The following is a 27,700-nucleotide window of genomic DNA, read 5'->3' as shown; positions in this document are numbered from 1 at the left end:
AAAAATGCAATAGAATATTTATGTCACATATTCGGCTATCTTAACAATAGCTAAAATGGTGCAAATACTTGATTTCTAGAAAATAACTTCTGATAATATAATTGCATTTCAGGAGGTTTACAGACATATGCTTCAGATCAGGCTCAGAACAATGGCCTCATTGATGCTTTTGGGGCCCTTTCATCTGGGAATGGAGCTGTCTCCCAGCGTGCTATCCAGGTCAGAATTTTTACTCTTTGGTTTTTCATGTTTATAAATAATCATAACCAAGAGGGAGAGTTTCATGGTTAAAATTTTTAAGTACTACATTCTTCCAGTAGTAAGTTAAAACTAAAAATAGAAGTTTCAGTCTGATATTGGACAGTATTCCTAAAATGCAACACCACTGTTTTAAGCAAAGCAATTAGTGTTTACTTGTTTGGAAACAATACTGTCTTCTCCACAGAAACCAGCAATATACAATATTGGGTCCAAAAATTCTTTTTTAACATCTGTTAACAAGCACCCATAGCAATATAATTGGCTCAAAATTTTCTTCACAGTAGATCATCTTAACACAAATTTTCTGGGACAAGTAAGCGTTCAGGGATTACTTGCTCTATTTTTCTATTACCTCAAATGTCTGATATTTGTCAAGATTTCCTTATAATGGATGAAAAGTGTCTTGCTCTGTGAAAAGCCCATGATGTCAGTCAAGACACCTGGGCCTAAAAAAAAAAGACACCTGGGCCTGCTATTAACTCTAACTGTGGGTTAAGAACTTCACCTTAATGGGCCTTGGTTTCTCAGCCAGATATGAACCAGAAAACATCCATGGATTCTTCTGGTTCTAAAATTTCAAGAAAACCAAATTTTCTTTCAAAAATCTTGGGACTATTCATTAAGAAAAGGACAAATGTATTTTAAATGTTCTTCTTGAAGTTTCAAAAGCTACTCATATGAATTTTTAAGCTAGAGAGTAAACAATCAGAACTCACATCTGTGTGAATTATGATTTTTATTGTGATAACTTTATTGTGAAAGTTTGGCTGAAAATAAAAGAACAATGTCATGTCAAAGAAAATAATGACAGATTTGGAAACAATAGTTTTCTGATCTACCTGTTTAGCATTTATTCAATCAAAGAAGACAGCAGTTTTACTCATTTGGGTTACCCTAGCTCAGATTTAGAAAATTAAACTCAAGAGTCCAGTCTGGAAATTGGAGGAATGTGTCTGAAAAAAAGTGATTAAACTGATGAAAGGATAAGTTCACAGTCAGGCAGTTTCTGCCCATTACTTTTGTATTTAAGAAGCTTAACAGTGAGAGACAGAAATGAGCAGAACTCATTGACCCACCCACCTTAGGAATCAGATATAAGAGCCCTTCACTTGTTCCACATCCAAGATCAAATCTACCTATGAAATTAGAAAATCTGATTCTATGACCCAGCCACCCTATCTTCTCTTAGATATCAGTTTAAGGACAAGAAATAATTACCTAGGAGACAATACCCACAGTCACATTCTCTGTAAAATTCCTGTTAACCCTTCCCCACCTCAGTCGCTGCTCTAACCACTCCTTCATTCTGCTCCAAACAACAAATCAGCCTTAGTCCTTGACTTACTTCATTTATTTTCACGGGGACTACAATAACACTTGACCTAGCATTGGTTATTTGCAAAAAGTCCCAGTCAGACCCCTTAAGAGTTTATAGTCTAGTAAACAGGATGAGGTATAAACACTACTAGGTATAAAGCAAAACACACTGTGAGAATATCAAAGAAGTGACAGAATCACGATTCTGTGGGAACTCACAGGAGGGAGAGATTATTCTCAGTCAGTAAGTGAGATGGACATTAGAGCAAGTGCCATTTGAACCGAATATTGAAGGATTGGTAAGGCTTAGACAAATGGAGATGACTGTATAGACTTTCAGGAAAAGCAGAGAGTATGATAGAGCCAGGGATTCATGACTGTCATTTGGGGAAGTGGTCTGGTTTGGGTGTCGGAATAAACATTGTGGAAGCTAAGGCTGGAAGAAAGGTAATTTAGAACTGGATAATGATAAGACCTAAATACCAAACCAAGGACTCAGGCATCACTGAAGGCTTTTAACGGGGCAACTAAGAATTGGAGGCAGAATGGAAGAGACTGTGTGATGGGGGCTGTATTCTCCAGAATGTAAAGAGTTGTTTTTCTTCACAGCTTGAGAGTAGAGGCTTAACCCTCCAGAACAATCAGTGGATGAATGGCACAGTGCTTGTGGACAGCACTGTGGGAAATGACACTTTATTTCTCATCACTTGGACAACACAGCATCCCCAAATCCTTCTCCACGATCCTAGTGGAAAGAAACAAGATGGCTTTGTAGTGGACACAAACACCAAAATGGCCTACCTCCAAATCCCAGGCACTGCAAAGGTATGGGCTCAGATTTTATCTTTCCCACAATTTGACAAGATAAATTAAAGTTTTTACAAAATAATCATAGCTTTTTAAATGTGGGTGGTTGCTAAAAGGAGAGTTAGTATTGAATGAAAGAAAGAACAAGGAAAATTCTCCATCCAATTCTCTATCTCATTAGTATGACAGCAAATCAAGGGAAAGGAAATTGGTGATATTTTCTCCAGGTACTAAAGGGAGAACTTTCAAATTACATAGAAGTCAAGATGCAAAATGGTCCTTGAAACTTCGGGATCATGAAAAGTATTTCCTCTACCTCAGGAACCCACTGATTTGATACTGCTTTTTAGAAACCAAGGAAATAATAAGGACACAGCTTCCTGACCTCATTTTCCCCAATTAGGATTTTCTTTTTTTTTTTTTTAAAGATTTTATTTATTTGACAGAGAGAGCACAAGCAGAGGGAGAGAGAGGGAGAAGCAGGCTCCCCGCTGAGCAAGGAGCCCGATGTGGGACTTGATCCTAGCACCCTGGGATCATGACCCGGGCCGAAGGCAGCCGCTTAACCGACTGAGCCACCCAGGCGTCCCCCCAATTAGGATTTTCTTGACAGTAAGAACCATGTAGTTAATCCAAATGTACCAAAATTTCCCTTGGCTGACAGAATATAAGAGATCTTCTTAGATATGCTTGTAACATACTTGTATCAGATAAGCCCTTCCTATAGATGGTATTAAAGCCAGGTCTGTCTCACCTACAGTTATTAATTGGAAATGACTCCATTTGTTTTGGTCAGGTTGGCACTTGGAGTTACAGTCTGCAAGCAAGCTCACAAACCCTGACTCTGACTGTCACCTCCCGTGCTTCAAGTGCTACTTTGCCTCCAATTACAGTGACCTCTAAAATGAACAAAGACACAGGCAAATTCCCTAGCCCTATGGCAGTTTATGCAAAGATTCATCAAGGATCCTCACCAATCCTCAGGGCCACTGTCACAGCTGTAATAGAATCAGTGAATGGTAAAACAGTTACCCTGGAATTATTGGACAATGGAGCAGGTAACCATTCAAAAAATTGGAAAACACATCTTTCTTTTCCAAAAAGCAACCAAAGAACAGAAGGAGGGCATGATCTGGTGAGGACGTTAGAAGCAGGGAGTCCACTACTGGGGGTCTGGTTGGGAGAGCTCCCTGCTTCCCCACAATTCCTATATTTTAAAAATGTTGGAAAACATGAATAAGGGCCTACCTTTAGCTTCTGCAAAGACCAAACACATTAGTGGCTCAAGTTCAATACACTCAGATACTCCAGGGAGTTGTCAGAGGGTATTCCACTCTCCCCAAAAAGGGAAGGAGGAAAATTAATAACGATCTTATGTTATCTTCATTTTTATCTTTACCACACACTTTTGAGATATTATTATCCCCACATTACAGATGAAGAAACGGAGGCTTTCACATTTGGAAAGCAGCAGAGATAAATTCAAATGCAGTTATATATGCCTGCTATATGTATGTAGACTCTGTATTATCTTGCCCCCAAAATGAAAATCCTGCCCATTATTTTTTAAATAAATCTAACAGGGAGCGAGAGAAAGAGAATTCTACATTTCTTTTTAGAAGGAACATGACTGTTTACTCTGATGCAAGTAACTTTATTAGAACAAATTCTGTAAATGAATTTCCTACCCAAATCTACCCTGGTGAGAAGTCATAAGTTTAAAAAAAATAATCATATAACATTTTTTCTCCATAGTAATGTACAACAATTCAACTCAGTTAAACAGATACTTAATGAATAGTTACCTTGCGCTATGTTGGATGTAGCAGACATGTGGCATGACCTCTGATTTCAAAAAGAAAGACAACAATTCAGGAAGATAAAATATACACATATGAAGCTAAACACACACAGAGACATATACACATGTGTGCGTGTGCACATAAGAGAAAAAGTAGATTTCATCTTTAACACAAATCCTAAACTATCTTAGAGATAGCACAAGATTATCTTTGCTTCGAAAATTTTTAACCCAAATATGAGTTAGAAATATACAAACGCCCATCTGCCTTTCAGATATTCATTAATTCCTTCATTTTCCTGTCAAGGTGCTGATGCTACTAAGGACGATGGTATCTATTCAAGGTATTTTACGGCTTATGATACAAATGGTAGATACAGTGTGAAAGTGTGGGCTCTGGGAGGAATAAATGCAGCCAGACAGAGGGTGACACCCCAGCAGAATGGAGCCATGTACATGCCTGGCTGGATTGAGAATGGTAAGTAATCTGTAATAACACACCTGGCTTGAGTAAAAGGTTTAGGATCAGGAGAAAACCAATAAGCCTATGGGGAGAATGGTGTGATTTAATATCAGGGTTTCTCTGCCTGAACACTACTGACATTATGTGGGCCACATAATTCTTTGTTGTGGGGGCTGTCCTGTGCATTGTAGGATGTTTACTAGCATTCCTGGCCTCTACTCACTAGTTATCAGAAGCATCCCCCACAGTCATGACAATCAAAATGTCTCCAGACATCATCCACTGTCCTCTAGGAGGCAAAATAACCCTCAGTTGAAAACCAGTAGATTGAAAGTAGCTTTCTACTGCCTGGGTTCACATTCCAGCCGCCTACCAAAGTATTTTAGGTAATCTCTTTGTGCTTCACTTTCCTCACTTGTAAAATAGGAATAATAATGGTAACTACCTAATAAGATAGTTATGAGGAATGAACAAGGAAATACATCTAATAAGCTGTTGCTGGTAAATAGTAATGTTCAATAAATGTTTGCTATTATTTTTAATAAATTTTAAAATATTTTGTAGTAAAGCTCTTTCCACTGATAGTGGCATTTCCATAGAATAAGGGAATTCAGGGCTTATTATATACATCAGTATCACAAGCCCCACTGTCTCCTTTCTCTTGCTCAGACCAGGGAGAATAGTAGATGAACCTAATACCAGCCAGTACACTGAGCCCACATGTAAGCATGTGGGAAAATTGTGCTCCAAGAAATAGGCAGTCCGATACCACTCTCGGTCATGAACACTTGCCCTGGATTAGAGTTGGAATTGGGACCAGGACTAGTCCTGATGGGTTCCAGGACTTGTTTTCCATCAATCTCTACTGTCTTGGGTAGGTCTTTTCCTAGCACCTGGTGTAGTGTAAGAACAGCTCCTCCAAGAAGCTTCCCACTGTCCTATTTACTTGGGTGTGTGCCCAGTAAAAGGAGGATTCTAGGACATGTGGTGTTTCATGCAAAGGCGATCACAGGAAAAAAGTGCTTTAAAGACATTGCTTCCAAAGCTCTTTCACGTATTTCAGCTTAGTTTATTTTCATTTGTTCTTTCTGAGTTTGGGGGAAAAGGCAGGAGTTTAGCCTTCTTGGTTTAGCGGCCATATCTAGCCTCATGCACAGTGTTTTACTCACATTAGGACATTACATTCTTCTAATTATCCCATTTTACAAACAGAGAAACAGAGGCTAGAGAGGTTTTGGTCTAACTGTGATAGGACTAACCATGATAGGACCTGGCTTGGCATTAGAGAACCATGTTTTTTCCCCTCTATCCCTTGATGAGCCTGAATACCAAGAGAGATGGTCTCTATTGCTGAATTGAATACTAACTCTGAACCTGCCACAGTATCCACTTTATCTTTGCCCAAGACCAGATTGATGGGTATGAAGATCAATCTGTCTTTACAGACAAAAATTTTAAAGGCTAAAGAAGTAGAGTTTATGAGAGAGTAAATTATGTGTAATGCCATATTAGGGTATTATGGAATATTTTTATTGAAATGAGAGTCTGAGAACCCTACTGATTGAGCAGGATTACTTTTATACAACCTTTCAGCAAGAATGTGAAGAAAATTGAGATTGCTACAAGCACTAAGTTCCTATGCATTCAATGAGAAAATCAGAAGTCTTCCAAAAGCATAAAATGTTAGAACCCCTAACACAAAACAGTTTATGAGAAGCTGCAATCTAATAAGAAAGATAAAACACAAACATAGAGAAAGAGGGGGAAAAAAATGCATGGAAGGAATAATTAAGGTAATTCTTGATGGTCCAGATGATTAATTACCAAATAAATAGGAAAAATAATAAAACCAACAGTATTATCTAGGTGAAAGAGATTTCTTGAGGCAGTCTAAGAAGGCTTAAAACAGAGGCAGGATTTAAGCTGAAAAATCAGGATAGGCAAAAAGATGGGAAGAGAAACAATTCTAGGACAAATGTCACGAAAATAAATTATGAGAATTGTTATTCCAGAAAACATCCAGAAAATATCTGTAAGATAAAAAACTGTGATTCTTTGTTTTTTTTTTCCTCTGATGCAACCTGATTTGGGATCTTTACACCAAATAGTTAAAATTAATTTTTTGTGTGGGAGGAAAGAAGGCAAAGGCGAGAGCAGGAAGAGGGCAATCTGATAACAAAACAGAAGGAAGTATACACATATAGTTGCTTACAATGTAATGAAATGTAATGTAATGCAATGCAAGGTAATATAATGTAATGTAATGTAATATAATGTGATGTGATGTGATGTGATGTGATGTGATGTGATGTGATATGATGTGATGTGATGCAGGTGAAATAAAATGGAATCCACCAAGACCTGAAATTAATAAGAATGATCTTCAAGGCAACCAAGTGTGTTTCAGCAGAACATCCTTGGGAGGTTCATTTGTGGCCTCTGGTGTCCCACAGGCTCCCATACCTGATCTCTTCCCACCTTGTCAAATCACTGACCTTAAGGCAAAAATCCATGGGGACAAATTTATTAATCTGACTTGGACAGCTCCTGGGGATGATTATGATCACGGAAGAGGTAAGCTGAATGTGGTGTGGACCCTGTAAAGGAGTTTACCAGCCAACAGAGGTGCAGAAGGAGGTGACGCAGGCAGGCATGTTGTGATGCATGGGGAAGGCAGAAGGCAAGAGGGATCTTGAATGTCCTCTGAAATAAAAGGTTAGGATTTTTAAATAGGAGAGGTTTAGAACCTGAAAAACTGGCCCACTTTAAGTTTTAAGAGGTTTCAACCAGTAACAGGCAATCTAGGTTTTTTTGAAATCTTGCCAAGCTGTCCTTTAATAAACCCCATTTTTAGCAATGACTCCTGGAAAGGATTGGGAATAGAGCATAGATATCTATGGAGCAGAGCTGACTTTTGGAAGAAACCTCAGGTCCTACTAGATTTTTGTCTCAAAGTATAGTCTTCAGATTGCAGCATGGGCATCACATGAATGCTTGTTAGAAATGTAGAACCCCAGTCCCCAACCAGATCTACCAAACCAAGAATCTGTATTTTAAGATCCCTGGGTATTTTGTATGCACATGAAAGTTTGAGAAGCACTGGTAGCCAAAACTCCTCTATAAATAATAAAGCAATAAGCAGTAATTTAAAGGCTTCCTCTCTCAGCCAGATGCATGCACAGAAATACTGACCAAGGCTTTAGGTCATGCCTGCACAGTTTTTTATTTATTTATTTATTTTATTTTTTTGAGAGAGAGAGAGAGAGAGAGAGCATATGCATGCACATGAAGGGGAAGGGTGGGGGCGGGTTAAGGGGTGGGGAGAGAGGGAGAGGGAGAGAGAATCTTAAGCCGGCTCTATGCCCAGAGTGGAGCCCGACACAGGGCTCAATCTCACCACCCTGAGATCATGACCTGAGCTGAAATCAAGAGTCGGATGCTTAACCAACTGAGCCACCCAGGCACCCCCTGATCCAGTTTTATATTCATCACTCTGTTTAGATACACAAATAAGAATGTAAAAAGAATACTAATAAATATAGACCATCAATTACATTTATTCACTGGAAATTTATGGAATGGTGATATAGTTTCTAATAGACTTTAAAACTTCTTTAACACTTGAGAATTACAATCACAACTTTTTTTTTTCCTTTTTAGCTCACAAGTATATCATTAGAATAAGTACAAGTGTTCTTGATCTCAGAGACAAGTTCAATGAATCACTTCAAGTGAACACATCTGATCTCTTCCCGAAGGAGGCCAACTCTAAGGAAGTCTTTGTGTTTACACCAGAAAACATCCCTTTTGAAAATGGCACGGATCTCTTCATTGCAGTTCAGGCTGTTGATAAGTCCAACCTAAAGTCAGAAATCTCTAATATTGTAGGAGTGTCTCTATTTATTCCCCCAGAGGCTCCTCCAGAGATACCTACTCCTTCTCCTCCTTGTCCTGATATTAATGTCAACAGCACCATTCCTGGCCTTCACATTTTAAAAATTATGTGGAAGTGGCTAGGGGAATTGCAGCTGTCAGTAGCCTTGGGCTGAGTTTTCATGAGATGAATAAATCATCTATCCTTCTTTTGATTATAAAATTCTCCAAAATATATTTTAAACTTTCCTGTAGACGGCGATATAATGAAATAAAATGCTAAACAACTGGCTACATATGTATAAAGACTATCATTGAAATACAAGAGTTTAATCATCGCACAGGCATTTATTAATGATTTTTAAAGAAGAGGTGCTTGCATTGATAAATGAAAGTATGTTTTAATTCCTTTTAAGGAGCTTTGCCAATTAAAAAGAACATGTAATTGCATGTGAAAGGTGCCAGATGCCCAACTAGGTCAAACTATTTAAATATAAAAGGCATGGCTTGTTATTTGTATCAACATTACCAGGAGTATGGATTCTCTTCACTAAATTTGCAAGGATTATGCATTTCAGGAAGAGATTGCATTCCAGAAAGAAACAGTAGCATGAAGTCTCCTTAGGCATAGAAATGTATGTTATGTGCATAAAATTACAAGTCAGTGATGTTTAAAGCCACAGTGGTGGGAGATGAGGTGGGAAAGGTAGGTTCAAGCCAGATGTGAAGGGGAAGTGATTGAGAAATAAACGTTTTTTGTGTACTTTGTGCTAAATGCTCTACTAATGCCTTATATGCATTATCTTATGTAATACAATTCAGTTCATTCAACAAATGTTCATCAGCTGCCTATTATATTCCAGGCCCATGGTAGGTCCTGAGTAGGAAAAGGTAAGAGTTGGCCTTTCTCCTGTAGGCAATAAAGAATATCCGAGGATTTTTTTTTTAATCAAGAGATAGATCTTATCAGAGCTATGCTTCAGAAGAGATGCTTCGAGGACCACGTGAAGAACTGAATAAAGGTGGGAGAGGTGTGACAGATTAAAGGAGAAGGAGAAGAAAAGGAAAAAAGGAGCCAAATAAACTTAGCAGTATGGCAGTCCCCAAAGGGACTAATCACAAATTGCAGGGCCTCCCAGGAGAAGTATTCCTGTAAAAGATGTTTCAAGTTCTCAGTTCATTAGCATAATGAGTTCAAGATGTGAGTGGCTCTCTGACTGAAAATAAACTATTTTCAATAAGAGATTTTTCTACATAGGCCCCAAATTTATTTCTACATAGATCTTCCTTATTTCAAAACAGGATTTCAGGTACCTTAGAGATACATTTAATAAACACAATAAAAAAAATTAAGAAAATTTAAAAATGAAGTGAAATAAGTATGTACTAAAAATAAAAGGAAGGTTCAATACATCCAATGCCTTATAATATAATGTTCTGTACAGTTGCTACAGCCCAGTCACACATTTCATTTTGAGCTTCCAAGCAGGCAGAAGAAAGACATACAGAGTAACAAAATTAACAGAGTCTACAGTGAATAACACACCAGAGGCTCAGGAGGAGCCATGTGAAGTTTTATCCATGGATCCTTAATAAATTAGGGTACTGTGATATTAAGGGCTGCAGCCTCAGTGGCATCCACATAATAATCACAACAGCAAGTTTAACATAGTGCTGATCACCACATCCTTCACTATAATCACACTTCACTGTGATGTTACCATGGAGTGATACCCCAGCATTGTTTAGGAAAGACAATTATACAGGGGAAAGTCAAGCTCTTGAGTTTGCTCTAAAGATAAATTTTGGAGTAATGGATTGCCTGTCCTTCAGCACATTTTCTATGCCAAACTTCCATTATAGCAAGTTTGTTATAATAATTGAACGGGCAGAGAGTTCTGAGGCTAGGAAAACACTGATGTTCTAAAACTCAGTATTTCTTATTAAGGACATATCCAGGTACTCTGCCAACCAAATGGACAGAAGGTCAAATCAAAGTCTTCTGAAAGTTACAAAACCAAACTGAGGCACATGCATGACCAGAGGGCCACTCACGGAGCCATGTGGAAAAATGGACCTGAGGTCTCCAAATCAGCCCCATAGAACATGTCTGCTATGGGTTTCACTTGGAAAATGTCTAAATCACTCACTGAGATTTTAATTTCCCATTTGGGCAAACTCAGTGGAATGTACCATGGGATAAAGGCAGGAACTGCATAGGGATGTATAGTGTTAGTTCAGAGAAAAGATAAATGTCAGCATGTAAAGAAGAAGAAGGTAGCGGGAGGGGAAGAATGAAGCGGGGGAATCGGAGGGGTAGACGAACCATGAGAGACGATGGACTCTGAAAAACAAACTGAGGGTTCTAGAGGGGAGGGGGGTGGGAGGATGGGTTAGCCTGGTGGTGGGTATTGAGGAGGGCACGTTCTGCATGGAGCACTGGGTGTTATGCACAAACAATGAATCATGGAACACTTCATCTAAAACTAATGATGTAATGTATGGGGATTAACATAAGAATAAAAATAAATAAATAAATAAAAAGGAAAAAAAAAGAAAGTAGAGAATGGCAAAGAAAAACATTTTTATATACTCTGGGATGTAGAGAAGCTTGTTGCAAAATGAATCTGGAGTCATACGTGGTAAAAACAAAAACAAAAACAAAAACTTTTGCCTTATGCCATTACTACCCCACATCAACCTTAGTTTTTTTAGTTTCTCCTAAGCCACTTAAGTGAGTGGGTAAATCTTGTGAATATATCTAAGACATTAGTAACTCAAGACTTTCAAATAAAGGCCTATGTCCTATGTGTGTTTTTTTTTTATAAAGCCTTTATCCTATATCACTGATCTATGTCATCCTCCATCTGTTCTCTTCACTGTCATCTACCAATCTCACCTAAGACGGGCACCTGGGTAACAATGTTTGCCCCTTGCCTCCTAAAATCACTCTGCCTAGTATCAGAATCTATATGAATGAGTCAATCAATATCTTAGCCTCAAAATTCTTTAATCTTCACCCCATCTCCACTAAACTTTAGCAAACTATTGGACTGAATCATGAAAGTGCCTTTATATATATATATATATATGTAATGTAATATTATATAAATATAAATATATATATTAAGATTTTATTTATTTATTTGACAGAGAGAGAGACAGCAAGAGAGGGAACACAAGCAGGGGAGTGTATGAGAGGGAGAAGCAGGCTTCCCGCTGAGCAGGAGCCCAATGAGGGGCTCAATCCTAGGACCCCAGGATCATGACCTGAGCCAAAGGCAGACGTTTAACGACTGAGCCACCCAAGTGCCCCAAAAGTGCCTTTTTATAAGTAAAAAAAAAAGAGAGAGAATATTGGCAATTCCACATGGTTTGACCTAATACTTCTTTTTTTTAAAAAGGATTTTATTTATTTATTTGAGAGAGCGTGCACACATGAGTGTGGGGTGGGGGGAGGAGCAGAGGGAGAGGGAGAAGCAGGATCTCCACTGAGCAGGAACAGGATGCAGGACTCGATCCCCTAATACTTCTAAGGCTCAATCTGGACCTAATAATGGTATAGAATGACCTCACCTATGAAACCTTAAAATCCAATAGCCTATTCTGGCCACAACCTCTTAACCTCTGAGTTGTTCACTTCCTAACCCACTAAACTGGCTTTGCAATTTTATGATGACCTCTCATCACTTGATTGCCTCTATTACCCAGCCCATTCTCTCTTCTGCTGTACGCCCGATATGTTGTATCACTTCAAGTCCTCCCTTGACAACCCCTTCAATTCCCTCATCTACTTCTACTTAACTTGTTACCACACCTTCCCTGAAAGTCCCTAGCTTTGCATTAAGGGCATTGTCTGTGTGCTAGAGGCATTCATTTATCCATTCAACATTTTTATTTTTTTTTTAATACCGACATTGTGTCCCAAGTACTGTGTTAGATGCCGAGGATACAATAAGTGAACAAGTCAGGTATGGTTTCTGCTCTCAAGGAGTTTATAGCCAGCTGGCAATAAACAAGCAAGCAGGCAAGTAACAATGCACCATATGTAGGTGCTATTTTGGGGGAAGCATCTATTTTAAGAACCCATGATTTGGTAGCCAGTCCACATGTGGTGTCTGCCAAAGGAAGTGATACTTAATGTCATAATGTCTGGCTATAAGTATAAAAACTAAGAGAAGGAAAAGAAGCAAAATGATCCTAATCAAACTTCTATTTCTCCAAATATTACTACATCTTTCCAGTTGGGCAAAATCTACTGCCAGATGCAAGCTGGAGTGACTCTGAGATCAAGTTCTTTTCATCCAGTCAATGATTATCTGGTGAGCAACATCAGCGAAAGAATGAGAAAGAAAATATAAGCCATGTTTTTAAAATTATACTTTTAAAAACTACCTGCATGTGAACCCAATGAATTCTACATGCTCCCAAATAATTCTACACGGTTTCAGACTTTTGAAAAAAATGTCAAAATCTTTCCAAAGAACATGCTGTCTAACTATGTTAGAGTGATTCATTAAAACAAAGAGAAGACAAATCAATGAAACAGTGTTCAAGGAAGCTTACAGTAAAATTTCACCAAAATAGCCAAAGATAACAATCCAGGTAAGAACTAAATAATGAGGGCAGGAAATTCATTGAATTAGAAAGCCTAAGCAGTGCATAGTTATTGTAACTGAGAAAAATCTATTTAACCCAGTTCCGGGCACCCAGTGTGAAAACGCAAACATGTTAAATCATTCTTCTTAGCCTATTTAATTGTTACTAAAGATAAATCTTTTCCTAAATATCAAAAGTAATCCCAAATCCATTAGAAAAAACAACAACAACAACAAAACATAGGTGATGAGCTGCAGAATGGATAGCACACAATACATACTGTAGAGGGCATAGCAAGCTCATGCATGATTCCAGCAGAAACAGGACTGTAGCTAATCCTACTCACAGGGCATAGCTGTGAGACCCAGAGCAATGCTTTAAGGAACCAGACAACCAGTCTACTTAGAGGAAGGCTTATTTAGTGTCTGGGGGGTTGGAAAGCACAATACTACCATGACCACCATCACCCCACTTACTTAGGGGTGGGGAAGAGGTGTTGGTGGAGGGAGAGGTGAGCAGGGTTTCAGGGCCTTAACTACAAGAAGAGAAAGGTGTTACATTATCATCATCATTTGCTATGTTACCTGATATTGATAACAGCCATCATTTACTGGGATTTTACTAAGTGCTAGGCACTAAGTGCTTTTCATACTCACATCCAGGCCCTCCCCTAATATTTGAGGGGCCTGGGGCAAAAGTACAAAAGGGGAACCACCTAAAATATGTCTAAATATGCAAACATTATAAATCAGGCTAACAAGCTGTTAAAAATGTGTTTATCTCCTATCTTCACAAATATACCTTCACTATGACTTGGAAAGCCAGGTTCAAATTTAAAATTCTTGGACTCCTCTATGGGGCACTTGGGTGGCTCAGTCAGTTAAGCATTCAACTCTTGATCTCAGCTCAGGTCTCAGGATCATGAGTTCAAGCCACATGCTGGGGCTTGAAAAATAAAAATAAAATAAAATCCTTGGACCCCTCTCAATGTCATGCTGGAATATAGCAGGTCAGAAACAGATGGGCCATGGAGCACCCTCTTTTCTTCCTACTCTTCCCAACTCCAGTCCTCACTCTGAGGGACCTCATATTCATGGGCGTGGCCCCTTCAAGCCCACGTACAAATCAACAGCTGCCCTTTGTCCACTTCTCCAGCCTGGAAATGCACACACCTCTGATGCAATCTCTGCCCTAGGGAGAACTGATCCTGGCACCCAAATCAGTTCTGGGCCATATAGACCATGGTAGGAGGGTCATTAACTAATCAGGGAATTTCAGGTTTCAGGCACGAGTTGTGTGTTCTAGAAGTGGGGAGGAGGGTCATTCACTGGAAGGGTATAATTCCTTAGCCCTCTGGACTCCTTACCCCATAGAAATAGGATAGGGCCAGTTACATAATTATGGGAACCTAGCACAAAATGAAAATGCAGGACCCCTTGTTCAAGCAGCAGTAAATAATATTATTAAAGCTACTAAAATACAAAGCTCTTTCCTTTCTTCTGTGGTCTTTCTCAGCTTGTCCTGGTGTTTTCGTTATTTAAAGTTGTTCTAAAAAAAGATAAATTACAATTTTAAAGTGCTTATATGACTTTACTATTCATCTTTATATGTACAATGGGAGTCCTAAATGCAAATGTAAGAACACCTAGCTTGTATGTGGAACACACGATCTGTATTTTGTAGCTTATACATGCATGTATATTTCATTCTTGCCAGCATGAAACACAGTGCACAAAACCAACCAAGTTTTTTTATTTCACATCTTGTTATGTATTTTCTACATTTGGCTTCCCTGTGAGTAAGGAAGACTGAAAGAAAAAGGGTGGCCCTATTTTTCCCTTTCCTTCTATATCATCATTTTCAACATAAGTAGTTGGCTAACAAAGGGAAGTAACAAAAATAAGAAAAAATACAATAAAATTTCTTGGTTGTTTGTATTTCATAGAATATCATTGCCTTCTTTCTTGTTCAAAGAAAGTTCTGGGTTGAACTGAAAGCTCGGCCTCTCAGAGCTGTCAGGGAGACACCTACTCAATTGTAGACATAATATGTTCACCTGGTACTCACTTTGAGTCTCACTGAACTCCAGTGCATTGTGGGTCCACCCGAATTCTGTGCTTATGGGACATCATGAATGCTTTATGCAAACCGAGTTGCAAGGAATGGCGGATGCACATACTGCATGTATTTCCTCTACTTAAATGCATGACTTCATTTACAAAACACAAGCTCAAAGACAAAATTAATAAGAATTCCAAGACAACTACAGCAAAACATTAAACCAAGCACAGGACATTTCTGAGTAGAGGGTCATATGTGACTACACAGATCACATCTGTGAAGCCAGACCTGGGAAAACACAAACATCAAAGAACCAGAGCAGGGCCTTCTAAAGGAAAAAAATGTCATGCCAAAAGGCATATAGGGGCGCCTGAGTGGCTCAGTCAGTTGGGCATCCGATTCTTGATTCCAGCTCGGGTCATGATCTCAGGGTCGTGATACGGAGCTCTGCGTTGGGCTCCATGCTGGGGATGCTTAAGATTCTCTCTCTCCCTTTTCCTCTACCCCTCTTCCCTCCACCCCACTCACACACTCTCTCTCTTAAAAAAAAAAAAAAAGAAAGAAAGAATAAAGAAAAGCTATATGGATGGCAAATAAGGCTTGGAGTTAAGTAAGTTGCCTGCAACAATTGGTAAGTGACTTCGGTAGTACTTAAGCTCAGTTAGTTGAAATCTGGACACCAACCTCTTTAATTAATTTACCTTAGTCCCTCATGAAACAGAAACTTAGTTGTGTGAACTGGATCAACACTGTACAAGCCTTATATTTTCAGATGTTCTTTTCCCCATAGCCAAGAACTTCCAGGCTGATTCATTGGCAGACTGGCTCCAGCAACATAGTTGCCATGATACTACTGCTGTGCATCAAACATTAGCTTGATGAAGAGAGAGGAGGCAAGTGACTTCTTAGTAGTAATAATTAGAATACATAGAATAATAAAAATAACAAGAATACTTATTATTATTTATTAGTAATAAGGAGAATAGCAAACATTTATTTAGCACTTACTATGTGCCAGGTACCGTTCTAAGAGCTTCTGCTCTGTTATCTCACTGTTCTTCACAGAAACTTCATGAGGTTGGTAATATTATTATCCACACTCTACAAATGAGGACGCAGAGGCAAAGAGTGCTCCAACAAATTGAGTATGGTCACACAGCTAGTTAGTGACAAGTGGGCATTTTGAACCCAGGCAGTTCTGCTACTTTGAATCATCTTTCTCTTTTCATAGATCCATCTCTATATTAGTGAAGTCTGTTTGCAGACAGGTGTAACTAAAGCAACTGACCCAGACAAGATGATCAGTAAATATTTCTAGAAAAATAGTACAATGAACTTTAACAGCCTTTTATCTGACATAACTAAAATCTCATGTTAAGCAGTTTTTCATGCATTTTGTTTTTCAGAAAATAATTTTTAACTGTTTCCTTTATAGACCTAATTTTTTAATCATGTAGCCAAGGCTCCATAAGGAAACACATTTTATTTTTAATTCAATGTCCTGTGTACCTTCCTTATCTACACTTACATTATATCCAGGAACCAGAAAATAAGAGGAAAACCCTGCAGACTCACAGAACTATTACAAGAAACTGTTCTCAACATAGCTATTAACTTTAGAATTGAGTGTCAATCAAATTTGCTAACTTAACGTACAGAGGTCATTGCCTAAGTTGTTTCTTTGTTTTGTTTTTCTGTTTTAACACTGGTTAGTATGTGGATCAAATTTTCTAATATAACACAACCTAGTTACTGTCCAGTAGTTTGTACTATTGCTCTGTTTTACTACAGGACAGGACTGGGTATATGTGGGAACTCATGTATCAAATGTGCATATCTGGTACTGAGCTGGCAGTTCTGAATAATGAGCTGTGACAAAGGTAACCAAGAATAACAAAGGTCCTAAGCACCAGGATTGATTGTTTTATTCAGTTTCCTCAACTGGAAATAAGGGTATGTTCTAGCCCTAATTTTCTGTGTGCTATGAGCAAACCCATTGATTGGTAACAACAAAATCCATACTACTAAATTAAAAATATATATGGAACACTATTTTTACTTTTCAAACTAACAAGATATCTTTAAATGTTAATATTTATAAAGTGCAATGAGGTGTATACTCTCACATACTATCCTGTGAATTATAAGTTATAAATGGGCACTGTCTTTCTAGAAAGCAATTAGCAATGTCAAAGGCCATAATTATCTTCACCCCTTGACACATCAGTTTATGTCCAGATATCTATCATGAGGAAATAACTAAAATTGCCAACAAAGATGTTTATAGCAGCATTATCTGAATGATACCCAAATTGGAAAACAATTCCAATGTCTAACAATAATAATAAAGTATGATGTATTCATGTGGTGAAATTCTACTCCATTTTAAGTGAGATTTATAAAATATTTTACTGACATAAGAAAATGAATGTCAATTTAAATATATGTATATAACCACTCACTAGTTATGGAATATTGGGCAAGTTACTTATCTCTCTGTACTATAGCTTCTTTATCTGTAATGTGGGAATAATAAGTCCTATCACAGGATTGGTGTGAAGATTAATTGAACAAATATAAATAGAGTGGGTAGACCAGGGCCTGGCACAGAGGTATCACTAAGTCAATATTAGTTACCTCATCACCTCCATCATCATCTTCATCCTCATTCCAAATACCACCAGCATTTTTCATAGAGCTAGAACAAACAATTCTAAAATTTGTATGGAACCACAAAAGACCCTGAATAGCCAAAGCAATCCTGAAAAAGAAAAGCAAAGCTGGAAGCATCATGATTCCAGACTTTAAGCTGTATTACAGAGCTGTAAGGCATCAAGACAGTATGGTACTGACAAAAACAGACACATAGATCAATGGAACAGAATAGAAAACCCAAAATAATCTTTTGGTAGAATGCTTATAGTATGTTGTTTTTACATGTTTACAAAATTGAATATACAGTATAGTCTTAATAGTTTAACAAAAAAAGTGTATAGGTATATATAAAATAGTAGATAATTAAAATTTCCTTCTTTAAGCCTTGTAATTTTTTCCAATTTTTAATAATAAATATTTATAATCAGAACAAAGATTTTACACATAAAAAAGAAACAATCTACATAGTACAAAAGCCAAAACATGTTGAGAAACAAAAAACAGAATTCTGAGTGATCCCAGAAATTCAAAATGGCAACAAAGAATGAGCACTGGGAAGACAGAACAAAACCAGAAATGAGGAAAATGGAGAATTTACAGCTCTGCAGCATAAGGACAACATCTCAGCAGTGCCTTCAGGGCCACTGTTCCATGTTAAAGATACATGGGACACCACACACCTCTACAGAGATTAGCAAACTTCCAAGAACATTGTATTAGTTTCCAGAGGAGACTCCAAAGGTTGATTTAGAGAATGATGATCCCAAGTTTGCACTGAACAAATCCTAACATTAATTAGAAGATGCCACGGAGAGGCAAGCCCAAGAAACACTCAGAGAAGATGCCAAGGAAATGAGCTTTCTCCACTCCTTTGCCCCATCACTGATTACCATATGAATTTATTTAATATTGCTTACTAAAAATAACTGAAAATATGTCACTTCCCTCTGTGAAAATATGTTTTTGCCTCAATAAAATCTGTTCCTTTGGATGAAGACTTATCCTGGTGCCTACTGGAGGGCATTCATAAAGACTGTTGCCACATGCACTCACTCAGGTCTCATTACATTACCTAAGTTATTTTTAATACATCCTACTCAATGTATTCTCTTTTAGAAAGATAGGCATGAAAATAGTTAAAACTAAGTTTTCAAACTATATGAATTAGGCATCAGTTATCTGGAAATTTCAATGACTTTATTCCTGATCCATTATAGACAATCAAGGCTATCATATACCCTACAAATAATAACAAGGAATATCAGATTGGCTGACACTGCCTATACCACAGCCTAATGCATCTGCCAACCAGGGTGTTTTCCATTCCAGATTTTAGGAAATCATCCCCCAGATAGTTTCAGAATCTGATCTGGATTGAAAAAGTTGCCAGCAAAACTAATTACACATTGGTTCCTTAATCTGTATTGCATTTTGCACTTTACAAGTTATTAGTCCTGCATTATCCTTAATCTGAAGTCAGGCTGGTTCCAAGTTCTCTCAGGGACTTAGTTCCTGAGCAAGAAATGATTCAGTTGCTTTTCAGTAAATATTTGGATCAAATGGAGAGGGCTCTTGGCTACTCTAGTTTCATTATAAATCAAATGGAGAGTTGCTGCTTTGGAAATCATACAACCATGTGTTCAGAAAATGAAAGAGAAATGATTCAATATAGGACAAACCATATTACTTAAAATTACTGTACCAGTGGAATAATCCAGGTCAGTGAGATTTCAGGTCACATATATAATTCAATCAAGCTCAATGGTACCTATTTCTTCAGTCTGTCTATTGCAATATGGTTCCTTTATCTTTCACTTCTTCTCTCTATGAAGTGTCCTATAAATCATAGATTCAATGGCACACAAATAATAAAAACAGTATCATTTGGGACACATCCAACAGTACTGGATGGCCTTCCACAGGTTTGAACGATGTCTCCCTGAAGTGGCACAGAGCATTTGGTTGTTGTATGGGCAATTGTACAGGGCAGGAAAACTGGAGAAGGCAGATACAAAATTGCTCATTTGCCACAGTGCATGAACCTATTTTGTTATCCAGAAAAACTCTCAATTCCCCATTTATCTTTGTATATAAATGAATCCCCTCAAAAGTCTGCATTTAAAACTAATTAACCTATTCCCCTCCTGCCACTCCATAAACAGTTATTAAATAAAGTTATCTTAATAGATATGATTCTTGGGGCACCTGGGTGGCTTAGTCAGTTAAACATCAGATTCTCGGTTTCTGCTCAGCTTATGATCTCACAGTCGTGAGATCAAGCCCCACATGGGGCTCCATGCTAGGGATGGAGGCTTGATTAAAATATTCTCTCTCTCTCTTCCTCTGCTCCTCCCCCCCAACTCATGTGCCCTCTCTCTTTTTCTCTCTCTCTCTCTCTCTCAAAAAAAAATAGATATAATTCTTAAATCAGGAGACCTAGCATCTTGCTAAATCCTTATCCACCATGAGCTACCTGGTTGGAAAGCCTAGAGTCTGAATCAGAATCCTGAAAATGGTTTTGGATACTTTACATTCTTAAGAGTTCTCTGCTTGAAAAGCAAAAAATTCACCATCTAAAATGATTTAAATCATCAACTAAAAAAGTAGGTCTAACAGAAAAAAAAAATCTATCATATTTTGATTAAATTCATTGATAATAAGTGACATAAATAACTCTATGTAAAAAGTCAGTGTTCCTCTGGAATTGTCCTTAAGTATTTGGGAACTTGTAATTGATGCTTATTTTGACTAGTATCCAAGACACAATCTGATTTTTTTAAAAGTCCTGACATGCAGAGAAGATAAAGAAAATGGTTGATTCCTAGAAATGTTTCTTGTTCCACCCAAAGAACAAATTCTTTGTTCAAAAAGCATTTTTTAGACTTTATCTGGAACCATTAGAATATTGGTAAATTCAACAAGCTGTTATTAGCTTGATGTACAAAAGAATTCTTCCCTTTTATTCCTCCCAGAAGGAGCTTCTACATCATTAGACACAGCCCCAAGGACTGAGGACCCAGAGTCTCACACTTGTTGACTGGTTGACATAGGTCACTGTTATACAAGCCCAGAAAGTGTATTGATACCACCACAGGACCACTCTAGGAGTTACCATGGTCAATGTCCAAACTGCTTAATCAGGACCATGGGGGAAAACATAGTAAGAGTGGGGCCCAAGGAGAAAACAGGTTGCTGGTATAGAAAATAGGATTTTCAGGAGCCAGTAATTAGTCTTCAGGCTGTAAGATAAGAGTAGGTAAGTTTGCTATAAAAATGATGGAACAGTAAAGGAAACTGAAATGTCTTTTTCTTTGCCTATGTGATAAACTATCCCAGAGAAAAATAGTGAATACTCTTTCTCTGTAAAATATGCCCCGCAAAAAGAAAAGTCCAAAACTTTTCAAAATAGGGGAGTGGGGGGATGGGGTAGCCTGGTGATGGGTATTAAGGAGGGCACATGTTGCAATGAGCACTGGGTGTTACACGCAAATAATGAATCATGGAACGCTACATCAGAAACTATGATGTAATGTATGGTGACTAACAACATAATAAAAAAAAATTTTATTTTATTTTATTTTATTTTTTGTAGTTTTTATTATGTTATGTTAGTCACCATACAATACATCATTAGTTTTTGATGTAGTGATCCACGATCCATTGTTTTCGTATAACACCCAGTGCTCCATGCAGTACGTGCCCTCCTTAATACCCATCACCGGGCTAACCAATCCCCCCTCCCCCCTCCCCTCTAAAGCCCTGTTTGTTTCTCAGGTCCATAGTCTCTCATGGTTCATCTCTCCCTCCAATTCCCCCCGCCCATTTTTCCCTTCCTTCTCCTAATGTCTTCCATGTTATTCCTTATGTTCCACAAATAAGTGAAACCATATGATAATTAACTTTCTCTGCTCGACTTATTTCACTTAGCATAATCTCCTCCAGTCCCATCCATGTTGATGTAAAAGTTGGGTATTCATCTTTTCTGATGGCTGAGTAATATTCCATTGTATATATGGACCACATCTTCTTTATCCATTCATCTGTTGAAGGGCATCTCAGCTCTTTCCACAGTTTGGCTATTGCGGACATTGCTGCTATTAACATTGAGGTGCATATGGCCCTTCTTTTCACTACATCTGTGTCTTTGGGGTAAATACCCAGTAATGCAATTGCTGGGTCATAGGGTAGCTCTACTTTTAAATTTTTGAGGAACCTCCACACTGTTTTCCAAAGTGGCTGTACCAACTTGCATTCCCACCAACAGTGTAAGAGGGTTCCCCTTTCTCCACAACCTCTCCAACATTTGTTGTTTCTTTCCCTGTCCATTTTGGCCATTCTAACTGGTGTAAGGTGGTATCTCAGTGGGGTTTTGATTTGGATTTTCCTGATGGCTAATGATGATGAACATTTTTTCATGTGTCTGTTAGCCATTCGTATGTCTTCTTCAGAGAAGTGTCTGTTCATCTCTTCTGCCCACTTTGACTTGATTATTTGTTTTTTGGGTGTTGAGTTTGAGAAGTTCTTTATAGATTTTGGATACCAGCCCTTTATCTGTAGTGTCATTTGCAAATATCTTCTCCCATTCTGTGGGGTGCCTCTTTGTTTTGTTGACTGTTTCCTTTGCTGTGCAGAAGCTTTTTATCTTGATGAAGTCCCAAAAGTTCATTTTTGCTTTTGTTTCACTAGCTTTTGGAGATTTATCTTGGAAGAAGTTGCTGTGGCCGATGTCAAAGAGGTTACTGCCTGTGTTCTCCTCTAGGATTTTGATGGATTCCTGTCTCACATTGAGGTCTTTCATCCACTTTGAGTTTATCTTTGTGAGTGGTGTTACAGAATGGTCGAGTTTCATTCTTCTGCATGTGGCTGTCCAATTTTCCCAGCACCATTTATTGAAGAGACTGTCTTTTTTCCATTGCATGTTTTTTCCTGCTTTGTCAAAGATTATTTGACCATAGAGTTGAGGGTCCATATCTGGGTTCTCTATTCTGTTCCATTGGTCTGTATGTCTGTTTTTGTGCCAGTACCATGCTGTCTTGGTGATCACTGCTTTGTAATATAGTTTGAAATCGGGCAACGCGATGCCCCCAGCTTTGTTTTTCTTTTTCAACATCTCCTTGGCGATTCGGGGTCTTTTCTGATTCCATACAGAATTCTGATTCTTCCATACAAATTTTAGGATTGTTTGTTCCAGCACTTTAAAAAATGTCATTGGAATTTTGATTGGGATGGCACTGAAGGTATAGATTGCTCTGGGTAGCATAGACATTTTAACAATGTTTATTCTTCCGATCCATGAGCATGGAATATTTTTCCATCTTTTTGTGTCTTCTTCAATTTCTTTCATGAGTGTTCTGTAGTTCCTAGAGTATAGATCCTTTACCTCTTTGGTTAGGTTTATTCTGAGGTATCTTATGGTTTTTGGTGCTATTGTAAATGGAATCGTTTCTTTAATTTCTCTTTCTACAGTTGCGTTGTTAGTGTATAAGAAAGCAACTGATTTCGGGCGCCTGGGTGGCTCAGATGGTTAAGCGTCTGCCTTCGGCTCAGGTCATGATCCCAGGGTCCTGGGATCGAGCCCCGCATCGGGCTCCCTGCTTGGCGGGGAGCCTGCTTCTCCCTCTCCCTCTACTGTTCCCCCTGCTTGTGCTCTCTCACTCTATCAAATAAATAAATAAAATCTTTAAAAAAAAAAAAAAGAAAGCAACTGATTTCTGTGCATTGATTTTGTGTCCTGCCACATTACTGAATTGCTGGATGAGTTCTAGTAATTTGGGGGTGGAGTCTTTTGGGTTTTCCACATAAAGTATCATGTCGTCTGTGAAAAGAGAGAGTTTGACTTCTTCTTTGCCGATTTGAATACCTTTTATTTCTTTTTGTTGTCTGACTGCTGTTGCTAGGACTTCTAGTACTATGTTGAACAACAGTGGTGAGAGTGGGCACCCTTGACGTGTTCCTGATCTTAAGGGAAAGGCTCTCAGCTTTTCCCCATTGAGGATGATATTCGCTGTGGGTTTTTCATAGATGGATTTTATGAGCTTGAGGAATGTTCCCTCTATCCCTATCCTCTGGAGAGTTTTAATCAGGAAAGGATGTTGTATTTTGTCAAATGCTTTTTCTGCATCAATTGAGAGGACCATATGGTTCTTCTCCCTCCTCTTATTAATGTGTTCTATCACACTGATTGATTTGCGAATGTTGAACCACCCTTGCATCCCGGGGATAAATCCCACTTGGTCGTGGTGGATGATCCTTTCAATGTATCGTTGGATCCTATTAGCTAGGATTTTGTTGAGGATTTTGGAATCCATATTCATCAGGGATATCAGTCTGAAATTCTCCTTTTTGATGGGGTCTTTGCCTGGTTTGGGGATTAAGGTAACGCTGGCCTCATAGAATGAGTTTGGACGTTTTCCTTCTATTTTTTGAAACAGCTTCGGTAGAATAGGTATTACTTCTTTGAATGTTTGGTAGAATTCCCCAAGGAATCCATCAGGCCTGGACTCTTGTTTTTTGGGGAGGTTTTTGATCACTGCTTCAATCTCGTTACTGGTTATTGGCCTATTCAGGTTGTCAATTTCTTCCTGTTTCAGTCTTGGCAGCTTATAGGTTTCCAGGAAGGCCTCCATTTCATCCAGATTGCTCAGTTTATTGGCATATAGTTGTTGATAATAATTTCTAATAACTGTTTCTATTTCCTTGGTGTTAGTCGTGATCTCTCCCCTTTCATTCATAATTTTATTAATTTGGGTCCTTTCTCTCTTCTTTTGGATAAGTCTAGCCAGTGGTTTATCGATCTTATTAATTCTTTCAAAGAACCAACTTCTAGTTTCGTTGATCTGATCTACTGTGTTTCTGGTTTCTAATTCATTGATTTCTGCTCTAATTTTAATTATTTCTCTTCTAATGAGTGGCTTAGGTGTCATTTGTTGCTTTTTCTCTAGTTCTTTAAGGCGTAGAGTTAGTTGGTGAATTCGGGATTTTTCTATTTTTTTGAGTGAGGCTTGGATGGCTATGTATTTCCCCCTTAGGACCGCCTTTGCAGTATCCCATAGGTTTTGGACCGATGTGTTTTCGTTCTCATTGATTTCCATGAATTGTTTAAGTTCTTCTTTGATTTCTTGGTTGACCCAAACATTCTTGAGCAGAGTGGTCTTTAGCTTCCAAGTGTTTGAATTTCTGCCAAATTTTTTCTTGTGATTGAGTTCCAGTTTTAGAGCACTGTGGTCTGAGAATATGCAGGGAATAATCTCAATCTTCTGGTATCGGTTGAGACCTGATTTGTGACCCAGTATATGGTCTATTCTGGAGAAAGTTCCGTGTGCGCTCGAGAAGAATGAGTATTCTGTTGTTTTAGGGTGGAATGTTCTGTAAATATCTATGAGGTCCATCTGGTCCAATGTATCATTCAAAGCTCTTGTTTCCTTGTTGATTTTCTGCTTAGATGATCTGTCCATTGCTGAGAGTGGAGTATTGAGGTCTCCTACAATTAACATATTGTTATCAATATGACTCTATTTTGGTTAACAGTTGGCTTATGTAGATGGCTGCTCCCATGTTGGGGGCATAGATATTTACAATTGTTAGATCTTCTTGTTGGATTGACTCTTTAAGAATGATATAGTGTCCGGGCGCCTGGGTGGCTCAGTTGGTTAAGCGACTGCCTTCGGCTCAGGTCATGATCCTGGAGTCCCAGGATCGAGTCCCGCATCAGGCTCCCTGCTTGGCAGGGAGTCTGCTTCTCCCTCTGACCCTCCTCCCTCTCATGCTCTCTGTCTCTCATTCTCTCTCTCTCAAATAAATAAATAAAATCTTTAAAAAAAAAAAAAAGAATGATATAGTGTCCTTCTGTGTCTCTTATTACAGACTTTAGTTTAAAATCTAATTTGTCTGATATAAGAATTGCTACCCCAGCTTTCTTTTGAGGTCCACTGGCATGGAAGATAGATCTTCATCCCTTCACTTTCAGTCTGGATGTATCTTTAGGTTCAAAATGAGTCTCCTGTAGACAGCATATGGATGGGTCCTGTCTTTTTATCCAATCTGCAACCCTGTGCCGTTTTATGGGAGTGTTTAGGCCATTCACGTTGAGAGTGATTATTGAAAGATATGAATTAATTGTCATCATGTTGCCTGTGAAGACGTTGTTTTTATAGATTGTCCCTGTAAATTTCTGTTGTAGATCACTCTTGGGGTTTTTCTCCTTTTATAGAACGCCCCTTAATATTTCTTGCAGGGCTGGCTTAGTGGTCACATATTCTTTCAACTTCTGCCGGTCGTGGAAGCTCTGCATCTCTCCATCCATTCTAAATGAAATCCTTGCCCGATAAAGTATTCTTGGCTGCATGTTATTCTCATTTAGTACCCTGAATATGTCTTGCCAGGCCCTTCTGGCTTGCCAGGTCTCTGTGGATAGGTCTGACGTTATTCTGATGTTCTTCCCTCTGTACGTAAGGAATCTCTTCCCCCTAACTGCCCTTAAGATGGTTTCCTTGGTTCTAAGATTTGCAAGTTTTACTATTACATGCCGGGGTGTTGGCCTGTTTTCCTTGATCTTGGGAGGGGTCCTCTCTGCCTCCAGGACTCGAATGTTTGTTTCATTCCCCAGATTAGGGAAGTTCTCAGCTATGATTTGCTCAAATACATCTTCTAGCCCTCTCTCTCTCTCCACTCCCTCCGGGATTCCAATGATTCTGACATTGGAACGCCTCATGGTGTCACTTATTTCTCTGATTCTATTTTCATGGATTCTGAGTTGTTTTTCCCTGGCCTCCTCTTTTCCCTTTTTATCTATTATACTGTCTTCCAGATCACTTATTCTCTCTTCTGTCTCAGTTACCCTAGCTGTTAGATTATCTAGATTGGATTGGATCTCATTAATAGCATTTTTAAGTTCTGCCAATTCACCTTTTATTTCTGCCCTTAGAGACTCTATGTTGCCATTAACTGATTTCTCCATTCTAGCCATTGTCTTCACAATTGCTAGCCTGAATTCCATCTCTGATATCTTGGTTATGTCTGCATCCATTTGTAAATCTGCAATGTAAGTCATAATCTCTGAGTCTTTTCTGTTTTGGGGGCTCCTCCTCCTAGTCATTCTGTTGATGGGTGTTTGAGGGAATGTATAGAGTCGAAATTATTGACCAGAACCCAAGCAAGATGCACCTGTTTTCTTGGGACCTTAGGGTTGTTGGCCTCTTGTTTTCCCAGCCTGTCTTCTGCGGGAGGGGCCTGCCGCGCTGTTACTCAGGCAACCCTGTTTGGGCGGAGCCCTGCGCCCCTGTGGCAGGGGATGGGCTCAGTGGGAATCAGTCTTTGGGCTTTTGTTCTCTGGCGCCAGGGCTTTCCACATCTCTTCCGCAAGTCAGAGCAGAAGAGACCGTTTCCAACCTCTGCCTCAGAGCAGAGAGACCTCAGTCTGTTCTTCAGTGAACTCTCCAGGTCACACTGTCTCCGTTTCTGTCCCTGCTGCTATAAACTGCAGCGGCCTGGGTCATGCGCCCCTCCCCAGGGCTCCCAGTCCTCCCTCCAGGTCGGGGCACGTCTTGGCCCTTTGTGCTTCTAAAACCGCCAGCTGCTCCCAGTTCGTGCGCGCATACGCGCGGTATTCCGCGCTTGGGGTTTCCACCCCGGGGGCTGCCCTAAAGTTCCTTCCCAACGCTACAGGTCTGCGAGTCTGTGCCCCGTCCGCAGCACCTGAGGCTGTCACTCACTGGTGGTGTAGGATCCCCACGTCCAGGCACCCTCCTGCTGCTGTTTATCCTCCGATGTCTGCCCGCAGAATCACAGCTCTCTGCTTTGTACCTCAAAACCAACTGCCTGCGATATTCCGTTTGTAGAGATCCAGATCTTCTTACATCTCAGGC

The 27,700-nt window shown here is 39.0% G+C and overlaps 2 protein-coding genes across 2 annotated transcripts in view; one reads left to right on the top strand and one right to left on the bottom strand.

Moving 5' to 3' along the window:
- The window catches only part of CLCA1 (chloride channel accessory 1), a 30,497-nt gene extending 21,169 nt beyond the window's left edge, over window positions 1-9,328 (top strand). The window contains exons 9-14 of the mRNA XM_035018126.1: window positions 113-219; window positions 2,188-2,403; window positions 3,182-3,443; window positions 4,494-4,664; window positions 6,984-7,223; window positions 8,310-9,328. Coding sequence (XP_034874017.1) covers window positions 113-219; window positions 2,188-2,403; window positions 3,182-3,443; window positions 4,494-4,664; window positions 6,984-7,223; window positions 8,310-8,698 — 1,385 coding nt within the window. The 3' untranslated portion in view covers window positions 8,699-9,328. The remainder of the gene's footprint in view (window positions 1-112; window positions 220-2,187; window positions 2,404-3,181; window positions 3,444-4,493; window positions 4,665-6,983; window positions 7,224-8,309) is intronic.
- The window catches only part of ODF2L (outer dense fiber of sperm tails 2 like), a 282,358-nt gene that overhangs the window by 130,744 nt on the left and 123,914 nt on the right, over window positions 1-27,700 (bottom strand). The window lies entirely within an intron of this gene.

This window comes from Mirounga leonina, unplaced genomic scaffold, assembly GCF_011800145.1.
Source record: "Mirounga leonina isolate KUSES-001 unplaced genomic scaffold, KU_Mleo_1.0 Mir_173, whole genome shotgun sequence".
NCBI classification, from domain to species: Eukaryota; Metazoa; Chordata; class Mammalia; order Carnivora; family Phocidae; genus Mirounga; species Mirounga leonina.
The sequence above is the reverse complement of the archived record's forward strand: the minus strand, read 5'-3'. Positions and strand labels throughout refer to the sequence as shown.